The sequence below is a fragment of the Ambystoma mexicanum genome, chromosome 1p (genome assembly GCF_040938575.1).
Source record: "Ambystoma mexicanum isolate Mex_15411 chromosome 1p, UKY_AmexF1_1, whole genome shotgun sequence".
Classification (NCBI taxonomy): Eukaryota; Metazoa; Chordata; class Amphibia; order Caudata; family Ambystomatidae; genus Ambystoma; species Ambystoma mexicanum.
The window spans coordinates 1,070,007,440-1,070,024,748 of NC_090921.1; the positions used below are offsets into that span (position 1 = coordinate 1,070,007,440).

At 49.7% G+C, this 17,309-nt stretch overlaps 1 protein-coding gene across 3 annotated transcripts in view; it reads right to left on the reverse strand.

Annotated features, from left to right (window-relative positions):
- Positions 1 to 579: 579 nt before the first annotated feature.
- The window catches only part of LRRC71 (leucine rich repeat containing 71), a 1,520,862-nt gene continuing 1,504,132 nt past the window's right edge, over positions 580 to 17,309 (reverse strand). For 2 of the 3 annotated variants that reach the window (XM_069604555.1, XM_069604558.1), the window contains one exon: positions 580 to 1,508. In XM_069604555.1, coding sequence (XP_069460656.1) covers positions 1,386 to 1,508 — 123 coding nt within the window. In that variant the 3' untranslated portion in view covers positions 580 to 1,385. The remainder of the gene's footprint in view (positions 1,509 to 17,309) is intronic. The other variant, XM_069604556.1, reaches the window with a different exon arrangement.

Here is a 17,309-nt window from a genome sequence, read left to right on the forward strand (position 1 = left end):
CGGTGCCGGTAATCCCTTAGCGCCCTACTATGAGGTCCCTCAGCGGGTCCCGTCCTTAACGTGTGGTCTGACCAGACGTTAAGGACAGGACCCGCTGAGGTACTTCAGAGCTAATCACGGTACAGCAAATTGCAGTACGTTATTAGCTCCTTCCCCATTCCCATTGAGCACTATGGGGGCTCAAATGGGAATGTGGAATGGTATTTGGAATGGTGATTTACCGGGTCCTCCAGGGTCAGAATGACCCGGTAAATCCCCATACCGCCTACCCAGACCCGGTATGCGGTAAGGGAGTAGCCATGCCACTAATAGCGGCATGGTTACCTCCTACCGTGTAATGAGGCCCTATGCCTTTCTCCCATTAAAAACAATGGTAAATGAAAAAGGAGGGTGAGGGTAATGTGTAGGAGAAACTGTGAGCAGAGACAATAGAGCACGATAAGCTTGCTAGGTTTTTTTGGAAGATTATTTCACATGTGTTTGTAAGTAGGATTTGCTTCTAATTACACTTCATTTTCTCCATAGCAGTTTTTATGCCTACTGCATATGCTAGGCATCACAGAAATGTTTAACCACACAGGCTTTTCTGATATGTTTATTCATAATGTATTTTCCATCACTAAATCATTGCAAAGATCTCAGGTTTGTACTAAGCTGATTAACTTTGAAATGGTAATCAGGTGTTCTCATGACTTAAATCTGCAATAAAACCTGTACAAAATAAGTTTACTTATTTTACGTACATGAATAAAAAGAAGAAAATAAGTACCTACAGCTTAATCCAAAGAGCTCATGCCACAGGATCAGTAAGAGCCAACTTAAGTATTTGTTTTTATTTCCAAGGTCAGGTATTGGTATAAGTTCTATTCAGCAGAAACTGTAAAAACAACCAAAGTCTTGGTCCGTCTCTGGTTATAGGACATCACAGAGTAATAATTTTAAACTCTTAGACTGATCTTCAAGTCTAACTGCACTAAAAAAGTAAAAAGGGTGGAAGTCAGCCATCATATGAATCTCACTGATGAAGAATTCCATGTTATTTTTAAGATTATTGAAGAAGCTTTTTCCAATATGTTCTGTGTGTGCAACAAAACAAAGACAGCCAGCGTTTCCTCAGAAATAACTTGCGCTAAAATTCATTCCAATGCACAGAGAATTAATTTGAGTGTGGGCATATCTGGTCTCCTTGGTAAATTTACACTTGGACTGTGGCATATGCCAATGACTGAGGCCAATGCGATGGCATTTTGGCGTTCTCCTCAATTTATTCAGCTTAGCCTAATACCATGGGGCTAGAGGGCCATCTAATTTCTTTCTCTTAAAATTGCCCTGGGATTTTCTAAAACAGTCCGCCCTGGTTCAGTGAAGAGTGCTAAATCGTCTTTCTACGTTGCTGTGGCTGCCTCTTCCTCTGTGTTTTTAAGAAATGATCCCTGCATTGGGTCACGGGGCAGCATCAATTTCTGGATCTTCTGGAAGGTCTCATTTTCCGGATCAAAGTCATTTTTCTGAAAGAAGAAATGAAAAGTACTGGTAAGTGTAGAGTGTCTAGAAGCAATCAGCATTTAAACAGCAGACATGATCAATGTGCAATTTCAAGCTCTTTAACAGAAAAACAAAACCATTGAAGCTGGATTTATTTCTGTATTTAAAATGATTAATGAAACATAAGGGCATAACATTGTAATTGTAATTGTAGCAACTTTTCAACATTATCACAGAGATCGCTGATCCGGGTACACAGGACAAGACACGCTTCTGAGGGATTATTCTACACATAAGAAAAGATAACTGGTTCTGGTGAGAGTGAATAGTGGAAGGGCTAAGCTGGGGGGAACATGAAAGGGTGCTGAATTAGGCAAAGGCCAATTTTTCCTTTGCCAGAGTAAATACAAAAGGTTTTGAACATGTCCGGTTGAATATCTTGGATGTGGTTCAAAATTGAAAAGGGGGAGGGGTGCACAGTGCCCCAAATCAAATTGTGCACAACAGGAAAGGAACAAGTTACTTACCTGTAAATGTGTTCTCCAGCATGGGTCTGGCATGGATTCACATGCTCATGAATATTCCCCGTCGTCAGGCCGGGAATCCTCGGTATAGAAAAAAATCAGTATCAGTTTCGTTTCTGATCTGTCTTTCTTAGTAGTAACCAATCACTGGTCTCTGGGTCATACTGCCTCCAGCCAATGACTGCTCTCTCCCTAGGCCCCGCCTCTGGCAGCCATCCTCAGATTTGGTAGCACATAAAGTGGCAGTATGACCAAGTGAAGAGCCGCAGAGGGGTAGGCGGGAGGGTTCTCATATGAATCCATGCCAGACCCATGTTGGAGAACAACAGTTACAGGTAAGTAACTTGTTCCTTCTCCAGCATGGGGTCTGGCATGGATTCACATGCTCATGAATAAGAGAATACATAGCAGTACACACATGCACAACCACGGGAGGTGGCAACAGGCTCAACATTAAGCAATACAACTCAACATTAAGCATCTCTTACCTCCTCACCAGGCTCACCTTAGGCGAACAGGTTGCGCAGCACTGCTTGGCCGACCCTGGACTCCTCCCTGGAGTCCCGATCGACGCAGTAGAATCTTGTGAAGGTGTGCGTCAACCTCCATGTCGCAGCCCTGCAGATGTCTAGCAGGGGCACACCAGACAGGAACGCCGTGGTAGCAGCCATCGCTCTGGTCGAATGGGCTCTCGGACGGCCGGGCAGCGGTCGGTTTGCCAACCGGTGACAGTGCATGATGCAGCCGGAGAGCCATCTGGAAATGGAAGTCTTTGAGAGAGCCTTCCCTTGATTCACAGTCCCAAAGTTCACAAACAGCTGTGACGTCTTCCGAAAACTCTTTGTGTGGTCCACGTAGAACTTCAGCGCTCTAGCTACATCCAGTGAGTGCAAAGTCCTCTCAGCCGGCGACGGGAAGAAAACTGGCAACACCAAGGGCTCGTTGAGGTGGAAGTCCGACGGCACCTTGGGCATAAAGGAGGGGTGCGTCCTCAGCACCACCCTCGTGTCATGAAAAGTCAAGTATGGAGGCTTGTAAGATAGGGCCTGGATCTCTCCCACTCGTCGTGCGGAGGTGATGGCCACGAGGAAAGCTGCCTTCCATGATAGGAACTTCAGAGGTGCCGAAAGCATAGGCTCGAATGGGGCCCCCATGAGCCTGGTCAGCACCACATTAAGCTCCCACGCCGGGGCAGGAGCCTTCACCGGCAGGAATGATCGGAGTAGTCCCTTCATGAATTCTTTCACCAGGCGATGAGACCACAAGGACGCCCGTCCCGTCGTCGTGGTATATCGGGAGATAGCAGCCAGATGTATTTTGATGGAGGCGTGAGCCAGCCCATCTTTGGCCAGCGACAGTAGGTACGGCAGTAACTGAGGGGCCGTAATCCGCAGAGGGTTAATCTTCTGTGCACGGCACCAGACAGAGAACCTCTTCCATTTATGTCCGTAGCACTTGAGAGTTGAGGACGCCCTGGCCTTTGCAAGAACCTCTCTGCAGTCAGCCGGGATGTTGTACCCTCCAAACTCTAGTGCTGCAGGAGCCAGGCCTGCAAGTTCAGCGACTCAAGGTTGTGGTGAAGAATGGCGCCTCCTTCTCTGGAGAGAAGGTCTGCGTCTGTCGGCAGCTTGACTGGTGTGGACGTTGACAAGTCCAGAAGGTCCGGGAACCAGATCTGTCTCGGCCACGCCAGTGCGACGAGGATCATCCTGCACCGGGACCTCTTGAGCTGGTTGATGAGCCGGAGCAGCAACGGCAGCTGAGGGAATGCATAAAGAAATAGGCCGCCCCCGGGGAACGAGAAAGCATCGCCCATGCTCCTCGGCTGGGGGAACCTGCTGGCGAACCTCCGGCACTTGGAATTCGTCGCCGTCGCGAAGAGATCGATTTGGGGTTAACCCCATCGTCGGAAGAGTCGATCCACTTGATCCTGGCGTAGTTCCTACTCGTGGCACGAGTGCAGCTCTCTGCTGAGTGAGTCGGCGATCGTGTTTTTTATTCCTGCCAGATGAAGAGGCACCAGAAACATCTGTTGGGCGACGGCCCAATGCCACAGATCCTGGGCTTCCTTGGATAGGGCTGGGGACCTGGTTCCGCCCTGCTTCCGGATGTAGAACATCGTGGTGGTGTTGTCAGTGAAGATCCTCACCACCTTGCCCTTGAGGGACGGAAGAAAGGACCTGAGGGCCCAGAACACTGCGCGGAGCTCCAAAATGTTGATGTGTAGTGACTTCTCCTCCGGGAACCAAAGGCCTCTCGCGTGAAGATCTCCGGAGTGCGCTCCCCAACCTTACAGGGAGGCGTCCGTCGTCACCGTCACCTGGTGAGCTGGGATCTGAAAGTCTGTGCCCGCTGACAGATGGGAGCGGGTACCCCACCACCGGATCGCCTGACGGAACGTCTCGTTGAGAGGGATCCTGTCCTCGAAGCTGCCCGTCGACTGGACCCAGCGGGCGTCGAGGAACTCTTGTAAGGGGCGCATCCGAAGCCTGCAAAGGCGCACCAGATAAATGCAGAAGGACATCATCCCGAGGAGGGACTTGATAGATCTTACCCTGGCCATGTCCGTGGCCAGCAGACGCTGCACCTTGCCCAGAATGGTCCTGGTCCTTTCCTCCGACGGCGAAGCCAGCCGCGCCACTGTGTCGAGCTTGGCTCCCAGAAACAGGGCGACTTGCGACGGAACCAGTTGGGATTTTGGAAAGTTGATGGAGAATCCCAGGTCCATGAGCAGCTGGACGGTCTTCGCAGTGTGCTCCACGGCGAGCTCCCTCGTCCTTGGAGCACACTCGTCCAGGTAGGGGTAAACGTGGATCCCCTGTAGGCGCAGCCGTGCCGCCACCGGTGCGAGGCACTTGGTGAACACCCTGGGTGCCGACTTCAATCCGAACGGGAGGGCCTTGAACTGGTAGTGCCGCCCTTGGACCACGAACCTGAGGAACTTTCGGTGTCTTTTTAGAATGGGGATGTGGAAGTACGCATCCTCCAAGTCCAACGACGACAGGAACTCGCCCTCCTCCAGCTGTCCCAGCGTGTGCTGGAGGGTGACCATACGGAACTTCTGCGCCTTGATGTACTCGTTCAGTCGTCGTAGGTCCAGGATGGGGCGCCATCCTCCTGTCTTCTTTTTTAAAAGGAAGTACCTTGAGTAAACTCCGGAGCCCCGAAGCCTCTTTGGGACGAGCTTGATGGCACCCTTCTTGAGCATCGCCCTTACTTCCAACAGTAGTTGAGGGACGTGATTTTCCTTCCTGGCCACGGGTGGAACGCGAGGGCACTTCTTCTGAAACTCGAGGGCGTGCCCTTGGGCCAGGGCGTCCAGCACCCAACGGTCGGTGTAGATGGACTCCCACACGCTGACGAACCTCGCCAGCCGGCCTCCCACCGGGGTGCTTCGGCAGGGGCCCGACCCCACGGTCGGTTCAATCTTGTTTGGAGGCCACCTTGCCTCCTTAACCTCCCTGTCGACGACGACGGGCACCACCTGACTTGCCGCGTCCCCTGTAGGCTTCCTGGGACGAAGATCTTGCCGCTTGGCAGTACGTGGAGGAGCCACTGCCGGATCCCTTGGAGGCACCTTGTCTGCCTCCGGAGCTCCGAAAGAACGGCCGTCGTTGTTGGAGCACTCCCAGTGCCCGGGCAGTCTCTGTGTCTGTCTTGATGGCCTGAAGGGACTCATCAATCGCCTTCCCAAACAGGTTGTTCCCGTCGAAGGGCATGTCCAAAACCTTGGTTTGTACGTCCTGGCGGAAATCCGTGGCCTTGAGCCATCCTCGTCTCAAGCAAACGCTGTTGCCCAACTGACGGAAACCTGTGTCGGCGATGTCCGTTGCCACCGTGATGGCGTGGTCCGAAGCAATCTCACCCTCCTGTAGGATTTCAAGGGCCTCAGCCCTTTTGGCGTCCGGAAGGAAGTCTAACAGAGGGGCGATTTTGAACCACAACTCCCTGTCGTAGCGGGCTACGATAGCCAGGGCGTTGGCCGCCTTGATAGTCGTCGCTGCGGATGAGATGATCCGTCGTCCCATCGTGTCCAACTTCCTGCCCTCGCCGTCCGGCGGGGAAGTTGATGTCGAGGCCGATGCTCCCCCAGCTTTCTTCTTTGCCGCCGCCGAGACGACCGAATCCGAGGTAGGTTGCACCCGAAGGCACAAGGGGGCAGCGTCGGGGACCCGGTACTTCTTCTCGTACCGGTCCCTCTTTGCCGGCGCTGTGGCAGGGTTCTTGAGGAGGGCGAGCCCCTCATTCCAGATGTCATCAAGAAGCGGTACGGCGAGGACCGTCTTCCTTTTAGCCTTGCGCCGTTGGTAAAGGAACCCTTCCTTCTTCTCTTCTGGGCAGAGCTGGAAAAGCTCGGATGCCCTGGAAATCATGGCATGAAAGGATCCAATCTCGTCGGGCGGGGACGGCCGAGCAGGGGGCGACGGGGGACACGTCCTGTCGTCGCCTCCGTCGTCATCTGTACCTGTCGTAGCCGTGTCTGTGCCTGTATCATCCCGGTGTAGTAGACTGGGGGGAAGGCAGAGCAGGCCGCAGAGGTGGGAGAGGTGGTGTAGGATGCGTCCTCCTCCTCTTATGCGGTGGACTTTCCGAAGGTCCTGGCTCTGGTTCCCCCATCGGGTCTGGCTCAGGTACCTCCGTCGGGGGAAGGGGCAACCTTGTCCTTATCTCCGAGCATAAGGACTGAATCGCTGACAAAATGGCTGCCGAAGTGTCCTGCGGCGCCGGAAACGACGGGCGCGAGGGCTCTTGAGGAGCCTCGTCGGCGACACTGTCGCTCTCGTCGTCGCCCTCGTCGGGATCCCTCCCGATGGGCTGGGCCTCTTCCACGACTTCGATGAGCTCTTCTTCAGAGGTCGTGTCCGTATCCACGATGGCCACCAGCCCCTCCCCCACCTTTTCCAACAAGGACTTTGTGGGGGTCTTCTCAATGGGCCTGAGAGATGACTCCCTCCGCGGTGGCAGGGAGACTCTGGGTCCTGAGGGCACCTCCACTGGTGTAGCCTCCACAGGCTGAGACAGGGCCGCGGCGACATCCTCAATCGAGGTCTTAGCAGGGTGAATTAAGGCCATCGTCACCTTCTGGGTGCCTGGGGCCTTCACCTTGGGGGGAGGGTCCGAGCCTCGCTCCCCCTCTGCCGGAATCTTCGAGATTGATCGGGGCTTCTCCAGAAGCTTTGCCGGGTTCTCGGACTTCCTCTTACCCGAGCAAGAGCGTTGGCTCGTGGTTGATGGCGCCGGGGAGGATGCGCCCTGCCTGGCAGCCAAGGAGCCCGACCGTTCGGCGCTCCCGGTGCCCGCGGACTTGCAGTGCTTAGCCTTTTGTCGGGCCCCTGTCACCGGGGCGCCCTCACAGGACTTAGAAGACCGCTCAGACTTCTTTTTCTTCTTCTTGATTACGGTCACATTCGGAAAAAGGAATTCTGAGAAGCATGGTTTGCACTTTAATTTTGAATTGAGAGTTTTTGCATAACCTCCCTTTTTGCAACTTGAAGTGCTATAAAAATAAATATCATTTTGTCAAAATCCTCTGGTGTCTCCGGCTCACTACTTAACAGTGGTGGCAGCGGTGGGATGCTGTAGAGACACGTCTACTTTGACATAATGGAAACAGTCATCAAAGCATTGGCTGAAGGCCAACAACAATTACAACAGCTGGTACAGGTGCAAGGACATCAAGCCCAAGCAGATCGACAAGCCCTGCAACAGGCTCTACAGGTACAAACAGCAGCCCAAGAGCAAGGCAGGGAAGCTCTACGAATTCTGGGAGAATCAGTAGCGGCGCACAGGACACACCCAGCCATTCCACCCACAGTGCTTCAAAAATACCAAGCAGGAGACGATCCCAGTTTCTTCTTTGTGAATTTTGAACGCATAGCCCAAGCGGCACAATGGCCCCAGGACAGATGGTCTTTCTTTTTGGCGCCCCTGCTCACGGGAGTAATGCAAGGGGCATATCAGGCGGCCAATCCGAACAGGGACAGCCCATTTGTGGACATCAAGAAGTCAGTACTGGAGAGGCTAGGGATGGATGAGGAATCCTATAGGCTCCAGTTTAGGGAAACCAGACTAAAACCTGGCAAGAGCCCAAGACAGTTGTTTTACAGGATACAAGGTCTAACGGAGAAATGGTTGCAAACCAATACCGCCACGATCGGGCAAATCAAGGAGAAGGTAATGCTCGAGCAATTTATTGAAGCACTGCCAGGTCCTATCCAACGGTGGGTTAGGCAACATCACCATTTGAAATTGTCCGAAGCCATAGACGTGGCCACAGCCTACCAAAAAGCTGGAATTCCTCGCAGTGTGGCAACACCAACAGCAAAGCATCACTATGATCTTCCCGCCTTACGCAGTAACCACCGGAGAAGTGCACCTGAGCCACGAGTCAGACAGGAACCTAAGGCAGCCAACGGAACCAACATAACAAAAGGACAGGCGCCCTAATGCTTTGAATGCGGGGAATGGGGTCACATCGCCTGGTTCTGTACAAAGAGAAACAAGACCGAACCCATGGAAATAGGCACCTTACAACCGCAGGGGAATAGAAGAAGACTTCCCTATGTGATAGAAGTTACTGTGGATGGTCATCCTCAACAAGCCATGATGGATAGTGGAAGCCGGCAGACAGCCATACAACCCCATGTGAGTGAACAAGATCCAGGACAGGTGAGAACTATTGACATTAAATGTGTACATGGGGACGTTAAAGGGTATCCCACAAAAGATGTTGTGTTAGGGTTACAGGGAGAAGAAATACCTGTTAAAGTGGCTATTATACCCACCCTACCCGCACCCGTACTAATAGGGACAGACATTCCCGAATTTGATAAATGGTTAAAGGAAGCTCCTTTTTCACAAACCGAGATAAGAGGGAGGAATCCAAGGGGAAAACTCACCAAGAAACAGAAAAAGGAAAATAACCAGGCTGGGCATCTGGGAAGAGATATTGCCCTTATAGATTGGAGGGTTGGCGATCATCTGCCATCCTTCAGGACCGAAGTCGGTCTTGACGAGACTCTAAAGCGAGCTCGCGAACAAGCTTTAACCATAAAAGACTCACCAGTTACCACTCCCTACTTCAAAGAAAAACATGGCCTTTATTACAGAGTGACCCGAGGAACAGACAATCAAGAGAAGGAGCAACTGTTGGTTCCTCAGTCATATCGGAAAACCTTGATCCAACTGGCACACGATCATACTACAGGGGGTCACTTAGCTGAAAATATGACGGGAAAGAGGGTGTTACAGAATTTCTACTGGCCTGGGATGTATGCTGAAATAGCTAAATATTGCCAAGAATGTGTCATCTGTCAGAAAACGAGCAATCATACCCCGGCTCGGTTACCCCTTCAAAGAATGCCTTTGATCAAGGAGCCCTTTCAAAGGATAGGTATGAACATAGTCGGTCTGTTAGAACCCTCCAGTAGAGGATTTCGGTTTCTCCTGGTCATAGTGGACTACGCCACCAGATATCCCGAGGCTTTTCCTCTAAGAGGTATCTCTGCCAGACAAGTGTGTGATGTACTGTTACCATTCTTTGCTAGAGTGGGAATACCCCTTGAGATAGTGACAGACCAAGGGAGTAATTTCATGTCGGTAGTAATGAAAGAGGTGTGCAAAACTTTGGGTATACACCACTTGAGAACCTCAGTGTATCACCCCCAGACAGATGGGTTAGTGGAGAGGTACAACAAGACTATCAAACAGATGATAAAGAGAGCCACCTGCCCTACCGGTTTGGGATGGGATCGGGTATTACCATGGGTTTTAATGATACTCAGAGATACCCCTCAGTCCTCTACAGGTTACTCCCCTTTCGAGCTGTTATTCGGAAGACAACCCAAATCGGTGTTACAGATCCTAAAAGATAAATGGGAGCAACAAGAAGAAACGTCCCTCACCGAATATGTTCAGGACCTAAGAAAACAGCTGGGAAAACTGAGGGATTTTGCTCAGGAAAACTTGGGTAGAGCACAAGAAAAACAAGAGAAGTACTATGATCAGGGAAGCAGACCTAGATCCCTGAAGATAGGGGACAAGGTACTGGTGCTACTACCGACCCACACGAACAAAATGCTGGCACAATGGCACAGGCCGTATCAGATAACAAAAATATTAGGACCCGTGAACTATGAGGTGGAACAACCAGAAAGTAAAAACAAGTATCAGAATTATCACATCAATTTACTCAAGTTGTGGAAAGAAGGAACCCAAAGTGTGCTGTGTTCAGCCTTATCAGACACGTCTGTCCCAGAACAATTAATCCCAAACCATCCTTGTGGTATACGAGAAGTGCAGTTGGGGGAGCAACTAAGTGAGTCCCAAAAAGCTGAGTTGTTCTCTACTCTAAACCCGATATCCGAGACCTTTTCTAGCATACCAGGGCGGACCCATTTGGCTATGCATTCAATACCTACAGAGGAGGGGAAAACGGTAAGCCTCAGACCCTACCGGATTCCAGAAGCAAAAAGGGGAGAGATTGCCAAGGAGATAAAGAACATGGTAGAATTGGGAACCATTGTGCCTTCAAAAAGCGTCTGGTGTTCCCCTATAGTATTAGTTCCTAAACCGGATGGCACCACCCGGTTTTGCATGGACTTTAGGCAACTAAATGCTATTTCCCGGTACGAGGCGTATCCGATGCCCAGAATTGATGAGCCCATAGAAAAACTGGGTTCAGCCACATACCTAAGCACACTGGATTTAACAAAGGGATATTGGCAGATTCCCCTCAACCCAGTCGACCAAGAGAAAACCGCATTTGCCACACCACGGGTCTGTTCCAATTTACGGTCTTGTCTTTTGGGTTACATGGGGCCCCAGCAACCTTCCAAACCCTAATGGACAAAATACTGAGGCCTCATGATCAGTATGCAGCTGCATACTTAGACGATATTGTAATATTCAGCAAAACATGGAAAGAACATTTGGCACACTTAACCCAAGTAATAATGGCATTGAAAGAAGCCGGGTTACACAATTACCTGAAAAAATCGAAATTGGCAGCCAATACCACAAAATATCTGGGGTATGAAGTAGGGGGCGGAATGGTAACCCCACTGTTAGATAAAATCCAAGCCTTGCAAAAGCTAAAAATGCCTGAAACCCGAAAAGAAATTAGAGCCTTCCTAGGATTTGTAGGGTACTACAGGAGATTCCTGCCTAAGTTTTCTACCATAGCAGCCCCACTTACGGACTTACTAAAAACAAATAGACCCCTACATATATCACATGAAGCAAAACAGGCATTCCAGACATTAATACAAATTATTTCCTCCAAACCAGTTATCCATTGTCCGGATTTCGGCCAAGAGTTTTATTTACAAACTGATGCCTCGGGATGTGTTCTAGGAGCGGTACTCTCACAGGGTACCAAACAAAACCTGTGTCCCATTGCATTCATCAGTAGGAAGCTCCTTCCACACGAGCTTCCGCATTCAACCCTTGAAAAAGAATGCCTGGCAATTAAATGGGCAGTAGAGTCCCTCAGATACTACCTATTGGGGAGGAGGTTTACCATCTTCACAGATCACGCCCCACTGAAATGGTTGGCAACACAAAAAGACTCCAATCATAGAGTACTACGGTGGTTCTTAACTCTACAACCATAGAACTTCATAACAGTTCACAAACCTGGAAGGTATCAGTGTGTGGCGGACTATTTATCCAGAGCAATGGACATGCCCGAACGGCATGGGTCTTCGGGGGGAGTATGTGATAGAGAACCTGTAGCAGCAGACAGGTTATCGGAAAATGATAAAGAACAAAACGGTAAAAAGGGGCAGAACTCACACATCACAGCAGACGGAATGATTGCTACAGTAACAACACGGACTACAACTCCCAGAATGCCTCAACAGATGCATTATTTATATAAAAGCCAACAACGGGGAAAAGAAAACAGGGAAAGAAGGCGAGAATCCACATTTCCTTATATGAATGGACTCTCCCAGTTAAGGGTGAAAACTAACACTGATTCCGTGTGTATGGAGCAGGAAGGAGGGGAATTAGCATCAGCGGTACTGCACCCAGAGGCAGCACCTGTGATTAATTGCTGGGGAGGAGGAGGGGCACACAGGTTTAAAGCTGCACTAAACGCCACAACGTGTGTCTCATTTTCTAGGAGTGGAAGGCGACGGCCGGCGTGGATTCCGAGTGGAAAGAGACCAGCTCACAACACCGGTGGGCTTATTAGAGGAAGAAGGGAACTCCGCAGGACGAACCCTTATCGAGACGGCAGGCAACACTGTGCGCGGAGCAGAGCGCAGTCACCACGAGAGGGACTGTTCACAAGGTGATAAAAATACTGGAGTTTTGAGTTTGTTCTTTCACTTCAAGGATGGCAAGAATACCGGATGAACTTTACAGGCCAGATCGCAATCAAAGGCTAGATCTCACTCTACCGCGGGTGCTCAGACGAGTGTGTGAAGGAAACCGCTCAGCACGGCACGAACGAAGGTACTAACGGAGGACTTTAACCCGTGAGCTCACGGTATAAACTGGAGGGGGGGTAAAAGTTGAAATAGTTGAATGGCCGTGACGAACTGCCGGTTTAAACATACCGATCCATTGTATTCCTTCATGGTATGATATAGTTTTCTTGGAGGTAAACCTGAACCTATGATTACGGTCACGTTCGGAAAAAGGAATTCTGAGAAGCCTGGTTTGCACTTTAATTTTGAATTGAGACTATTTGCATAACCTCCCTTTTTGCAACTTGAAGTGCTATAAAAATAAATATCATTTTGTCAAAATCCTCTGGTGTCTCCGGCTCACTACTTAACAGAAAGACAGATCAGAAACGAAACTGATACTGATTTTTTTCTATACCGAGGATTCCCAGCCTGACGACGGGGAATATTCATGAGCATGTGAATCCATGCCAGACCCCATGCTGGAGAAAAGAAAGTACTGTTGGAGTATTATAAAGGAATGGATTCACATTCTTATCCCTGCACCAGTTACTGAACTTGTTCCAACAGGGAGTTTGTTGCTAGCCTTCTGGCCGAAAGCAAAATCTCCATTACGCCATCCGAGAGGTCCCAATCCTTATAGTTTAGCCTCTCAGAAACCATGCGCGAAGGCTGAGTGTCTTGAGCTCCGGATGGAGAACCTGACCTTCCTCTTGCGAGAGAAGATCCTCTCTTTGTGGAAGACGTATTGTAGGGCAGATGGACATGTCCAGAAGGTCCGGGTACCACGTCCTCCTGCCCCAATCCGAGGCAATTAGGATCATGGTTTTCCTGAACTTTCTCAACCTCCTCATTACTTGCGGAATCACAGGGACAGGAAGAAACGCGTAAAGGAGTGGAAATACCCAGTAGAGCTCCTCTTGGGGGAAATGCCCTTGAGCAGTACAGTCCACACTTCTGGTTGGCATTGGTCGCTAACAGATCCACTTGAGGGGTTCCCCAAAGGGTTAAGATCTCTTGAAGGACTTCCTGGGCTAGTTCCCATTCGTGGTAGACTGTGCTCTGCCTGCTCAGAGCGTCCGTCGCCGTGTTCAGCTCTCCGGCTAGGTAAACTGCCGATAGAGAGATTCCTTCTTGCATTGCCCAAAACCAGAGCTGCACTGCCTCTCTGCACAGTGAGTGATCCTACGCCTCCTCTTTTGTTGAGGTAGTACATGGCCACTATGTTGTCCGTCATTATTAGGACATACTTTCCCTGTACAGAGGGCAGAAAGGCTTTCAGCGCTAGTCTGATTGCGCTCAGCTCCAAAAGGTAGATGTGTAGTTTGGACTCCGATGGAGACCAACGACCGCTGATTGTCAGATCCTTGGTGTGGGCTCCCCACCCCGTGAGTGAGGCGTCCGTCACTACCGTTATCTCCGGCCATGGTTGCCAAAAAGGTTCCCCCTTGAGGATATTCTCCTTGTAAGCCCAGCCCACCATAGAAGATCTTGAGTCATATTGGTCGAGACTTGCAGAAGATCTGACAAAAAAACTGGGACCATTTAGTCCTGAGGGCCCTTTGAAGGGATCTCATTCTCAATCTGGCCTCTGGCACCAGAAAAATGCAGGATGCCATGAGGCTTAGCAACCTTAGAATGTCGAATGCCGGTAGATGTTGGGCATTTTGAAACTTTTTTATCATCTGCAGAATGTGGTGAGATCTCTCCTCGGGAGGCGAGGCTTTCCCTGAGGAAGTGTCCATGATTGCTCCGATGAATTGGAGTTTTTGGCTTGGAATCATTTGTGACTTCTTGTAATTGAGGGAGAAGCCCAGACTGTGTAAGAATTGGCAGGCCAAGGCCAAATGTTCCTGGGCTCGTTCGGGTGAACTCGCCCTGATTAGCCAATCGTCCAGATAAGGGTAGACATGAATCCCCCTTCTTCTGATACTCGCTGCCACCACCGCCATCAGTTTGGTGAAAACTCTTGGGGCGGAGGTCAGCCCAAATGATAGAACCCAAAACTGATAATGAGAACCACCAATTGCGAACCTCGGGTACTTCCTGTGCTTGAGATGGATTGGCACATGAAAGTAAGCATCCTGAAGATCCAATGAAACCAGCCAGTCCTGAACCTGAAGAGCCTGAAGGATATGAGAAAGGGTCACCATCTTGAACTTGTCTTTCCTGAGAAATTTGTTCAAATTTCTTAAGTCCAAGATGGGTCTCAATCTTCTGTCCTTTTTGGGGATGAGAAAATAAGGGGAGTACCAACCCTTGTTCCTTTCCGCTACAGGTACATGTTCTATTGCACCTTTCTCTAGCAGGGTTAAAATCTCCTGCACAAGGAGCAGGTCTGGAATTTTTACAGAGTTGGCTCCTGATGGATGATCTTGAGGTCTTTGATGAAAAGGAAGACAGTAACCATGGGTCACTATCTCTAGTGCCCAGACATTTGACATAATGCCCCGCCATTCGTCCAGATACCAAGTGATTCTGCCTCCCACCAGGGTCTTGTGGGTGAAGACCTCAAAGTGGCTTTGCAGCGGCTGCAGCAGTGGCTCAGGAGGTATTAGCCGCTGATGTGGCTGATCTAGCACCTCACCCTTTTCCACCACAAAAGGGTTTTCTCTGTTGGCCTCTCTGACTGGCCTGCCCCCTCCCTTTTCCAAAAGAGGAATAGAAGCGAAAAGGGCAACTCTTTCAGGAAGATGAGCCTGCGTAATAGTGTTGTTGAGGTTGCCTTATAGCAGCACTAAGTGATTTTGCTGATGCTTTTGAGGTCTTCAGCTTCTCTAAGCTTTCGTCTGCTTTGCTGCCAAACAACCTCAAGCCGTCAAAGGGCATATTAAGAAATCTAGATTGCACATCAGGTGCAAAGCCAGATTTCCTTAGCCATGCAAACCTGCGTAGGACCGTGCTAGATGCCATGGACCTGCTTACACTATCCGCAGTGTCCAGTCCTAACTCAAGGCATTCTTCCATAGCCTCTTTACCATCTTTTACTATAGCCAGGAAGCCATCCCGTTCCTCACCTTCCGGGATGCGTTCAACCGCTGATGACATGCTAATGTGCAAGTGACATAAGTCGATTTAAGGGTCATGCTGTTCGAAGAAAAAACTTTCCGGGCCCAAGCATCAACTTTATCATCCCTGTCTGGTGGTATCGATGGGTAAGCTGATTGCCTAGTGGAGGTTGCAGCTTGAACCACTAGACTTTCAGGGGAGGGATCTTTAGATAAATATTCTGGATCTGATAAAGATGGTCTATATTTTGGTACAAGTTTCTTGTTTACTGCTGAAATAGAATCAGGAGTATTCCAGTTTACAATCACCCTCTTTTGCAGTGCTTTATGGAATGGAAGAACAGGATCTTTTAAAGGACCTTCACTCAGGATGTCCATCGTGTCATCCTGGTCGAAATCTGGGGAAGCTGCCTTCCAACCCATAAAATCAATGACCCTTCCCATAAGATTCCTATAACTAGGATCAGCATGATCTGTAGGGTCTGGTCTTCCAAAATCCACTTCAGGTGAAGTGTCTAAGCCACTGGCATTTTGGAGACAGTCATAAAGATCTGTTATTTTGGAATTCGGATCCACTAGCTCTTCAGGGACCTCTCTGGCTCCAATCCTAACTCCAGCTGAAGTGACATCCTCTTCAGAGGAGTGTTCTTCAAAAATGGATGACATTGATCTGAAAAAATCCTGTATAGGTTGAGGATGGAAAGCATTTTCAGGTAAAGAAGGTGGAATCGACCTAGGTATGGGCAATGGCGTTGACTTGGGTCTTGGAATCAAAGAAGGCCTCGATAAAGGCGTCGAAGGCGTCGATAAAGAAGACGCTGGCTTTGATGATGTCGAAGGAGGCTTTGATGCTGTTGAAGAAGGCTTCGATACAGACAAAGGTGTCAAAGCCATTTTTGACGGCGGTTTCGACGCTATGGTCGTCGACTGTGCCGAGTCGAGTTTTGGCTTCGACTAAGAACGTCGATTCCGCTACCACCGATTTATGCACCAGAGGTTTTGACTTAGTACGAGGCGTCGGGGAACTGTTCCTTGAAGACACTCTCAACTCTTTTTCAACTCTCGCATGTTTAGATCTTGATTTTCCTCTGTCACTTTTAGAGTGGGTAGAGGCATGATCACCATGCGGCAACTTCAAGGGGGTCTGGGCCGCTTTCTCGAATATTTTAAGCATCGAAGCCCTGAAGGCCTCCCATTTTTCTGGGTAATCATTCTTTGATGGATAAGTTACTCTCCCCTCAGAGGATGAGGAGGAGAAAGAAGACCTATGACGTTGCTTTTTTGACTTCTTAGTCGAAGACGAGGAGGGTTTCCTCGAGCGACTCTTTGATCTCGACCTCCTCGACTCATGTTGAGATTTTCGACTAGATTCATCCGAATCTTTTTGTCTTTTAGAAGACTTGTAAGTTTCCTCCCCCACCACCAGCTTACCTCTACGTTCCCTAAGAGCCTTATTGGGCATGGCCTGACAGGAACCGCACTCATCAACCCGATGGTCTGGGCTGAGGCACCAGAGGCAATTCCGATGGGGGTCGGTTATCGCCATTTTCCTACCACACTTCTGAATTTATTTTAACCCTGTCTGTATGGTGGGAGTAGATGATGAGGACATCGTCAAGGAAAAATCTGATGTGCCGTTCGTAACACTAAGCAGTTGCGTCGGAAAAACAGAACTGAGGTAGCGGGCGCTGCTCGAGCCCTTTATACAGCGGATGACGTCGACGCTCGACGACAGCCCTCGAGGGACTACGCCTCTGCGACCTCGAACACAGTGCCCTCTGGTGAAAAATGTTTTCCGAAGCAACAGAGCTGGGATATGAGTTTTCATAAGATGAGGAATACGTGGCAGGACACAATCCATTCGAATGGTTGACTGT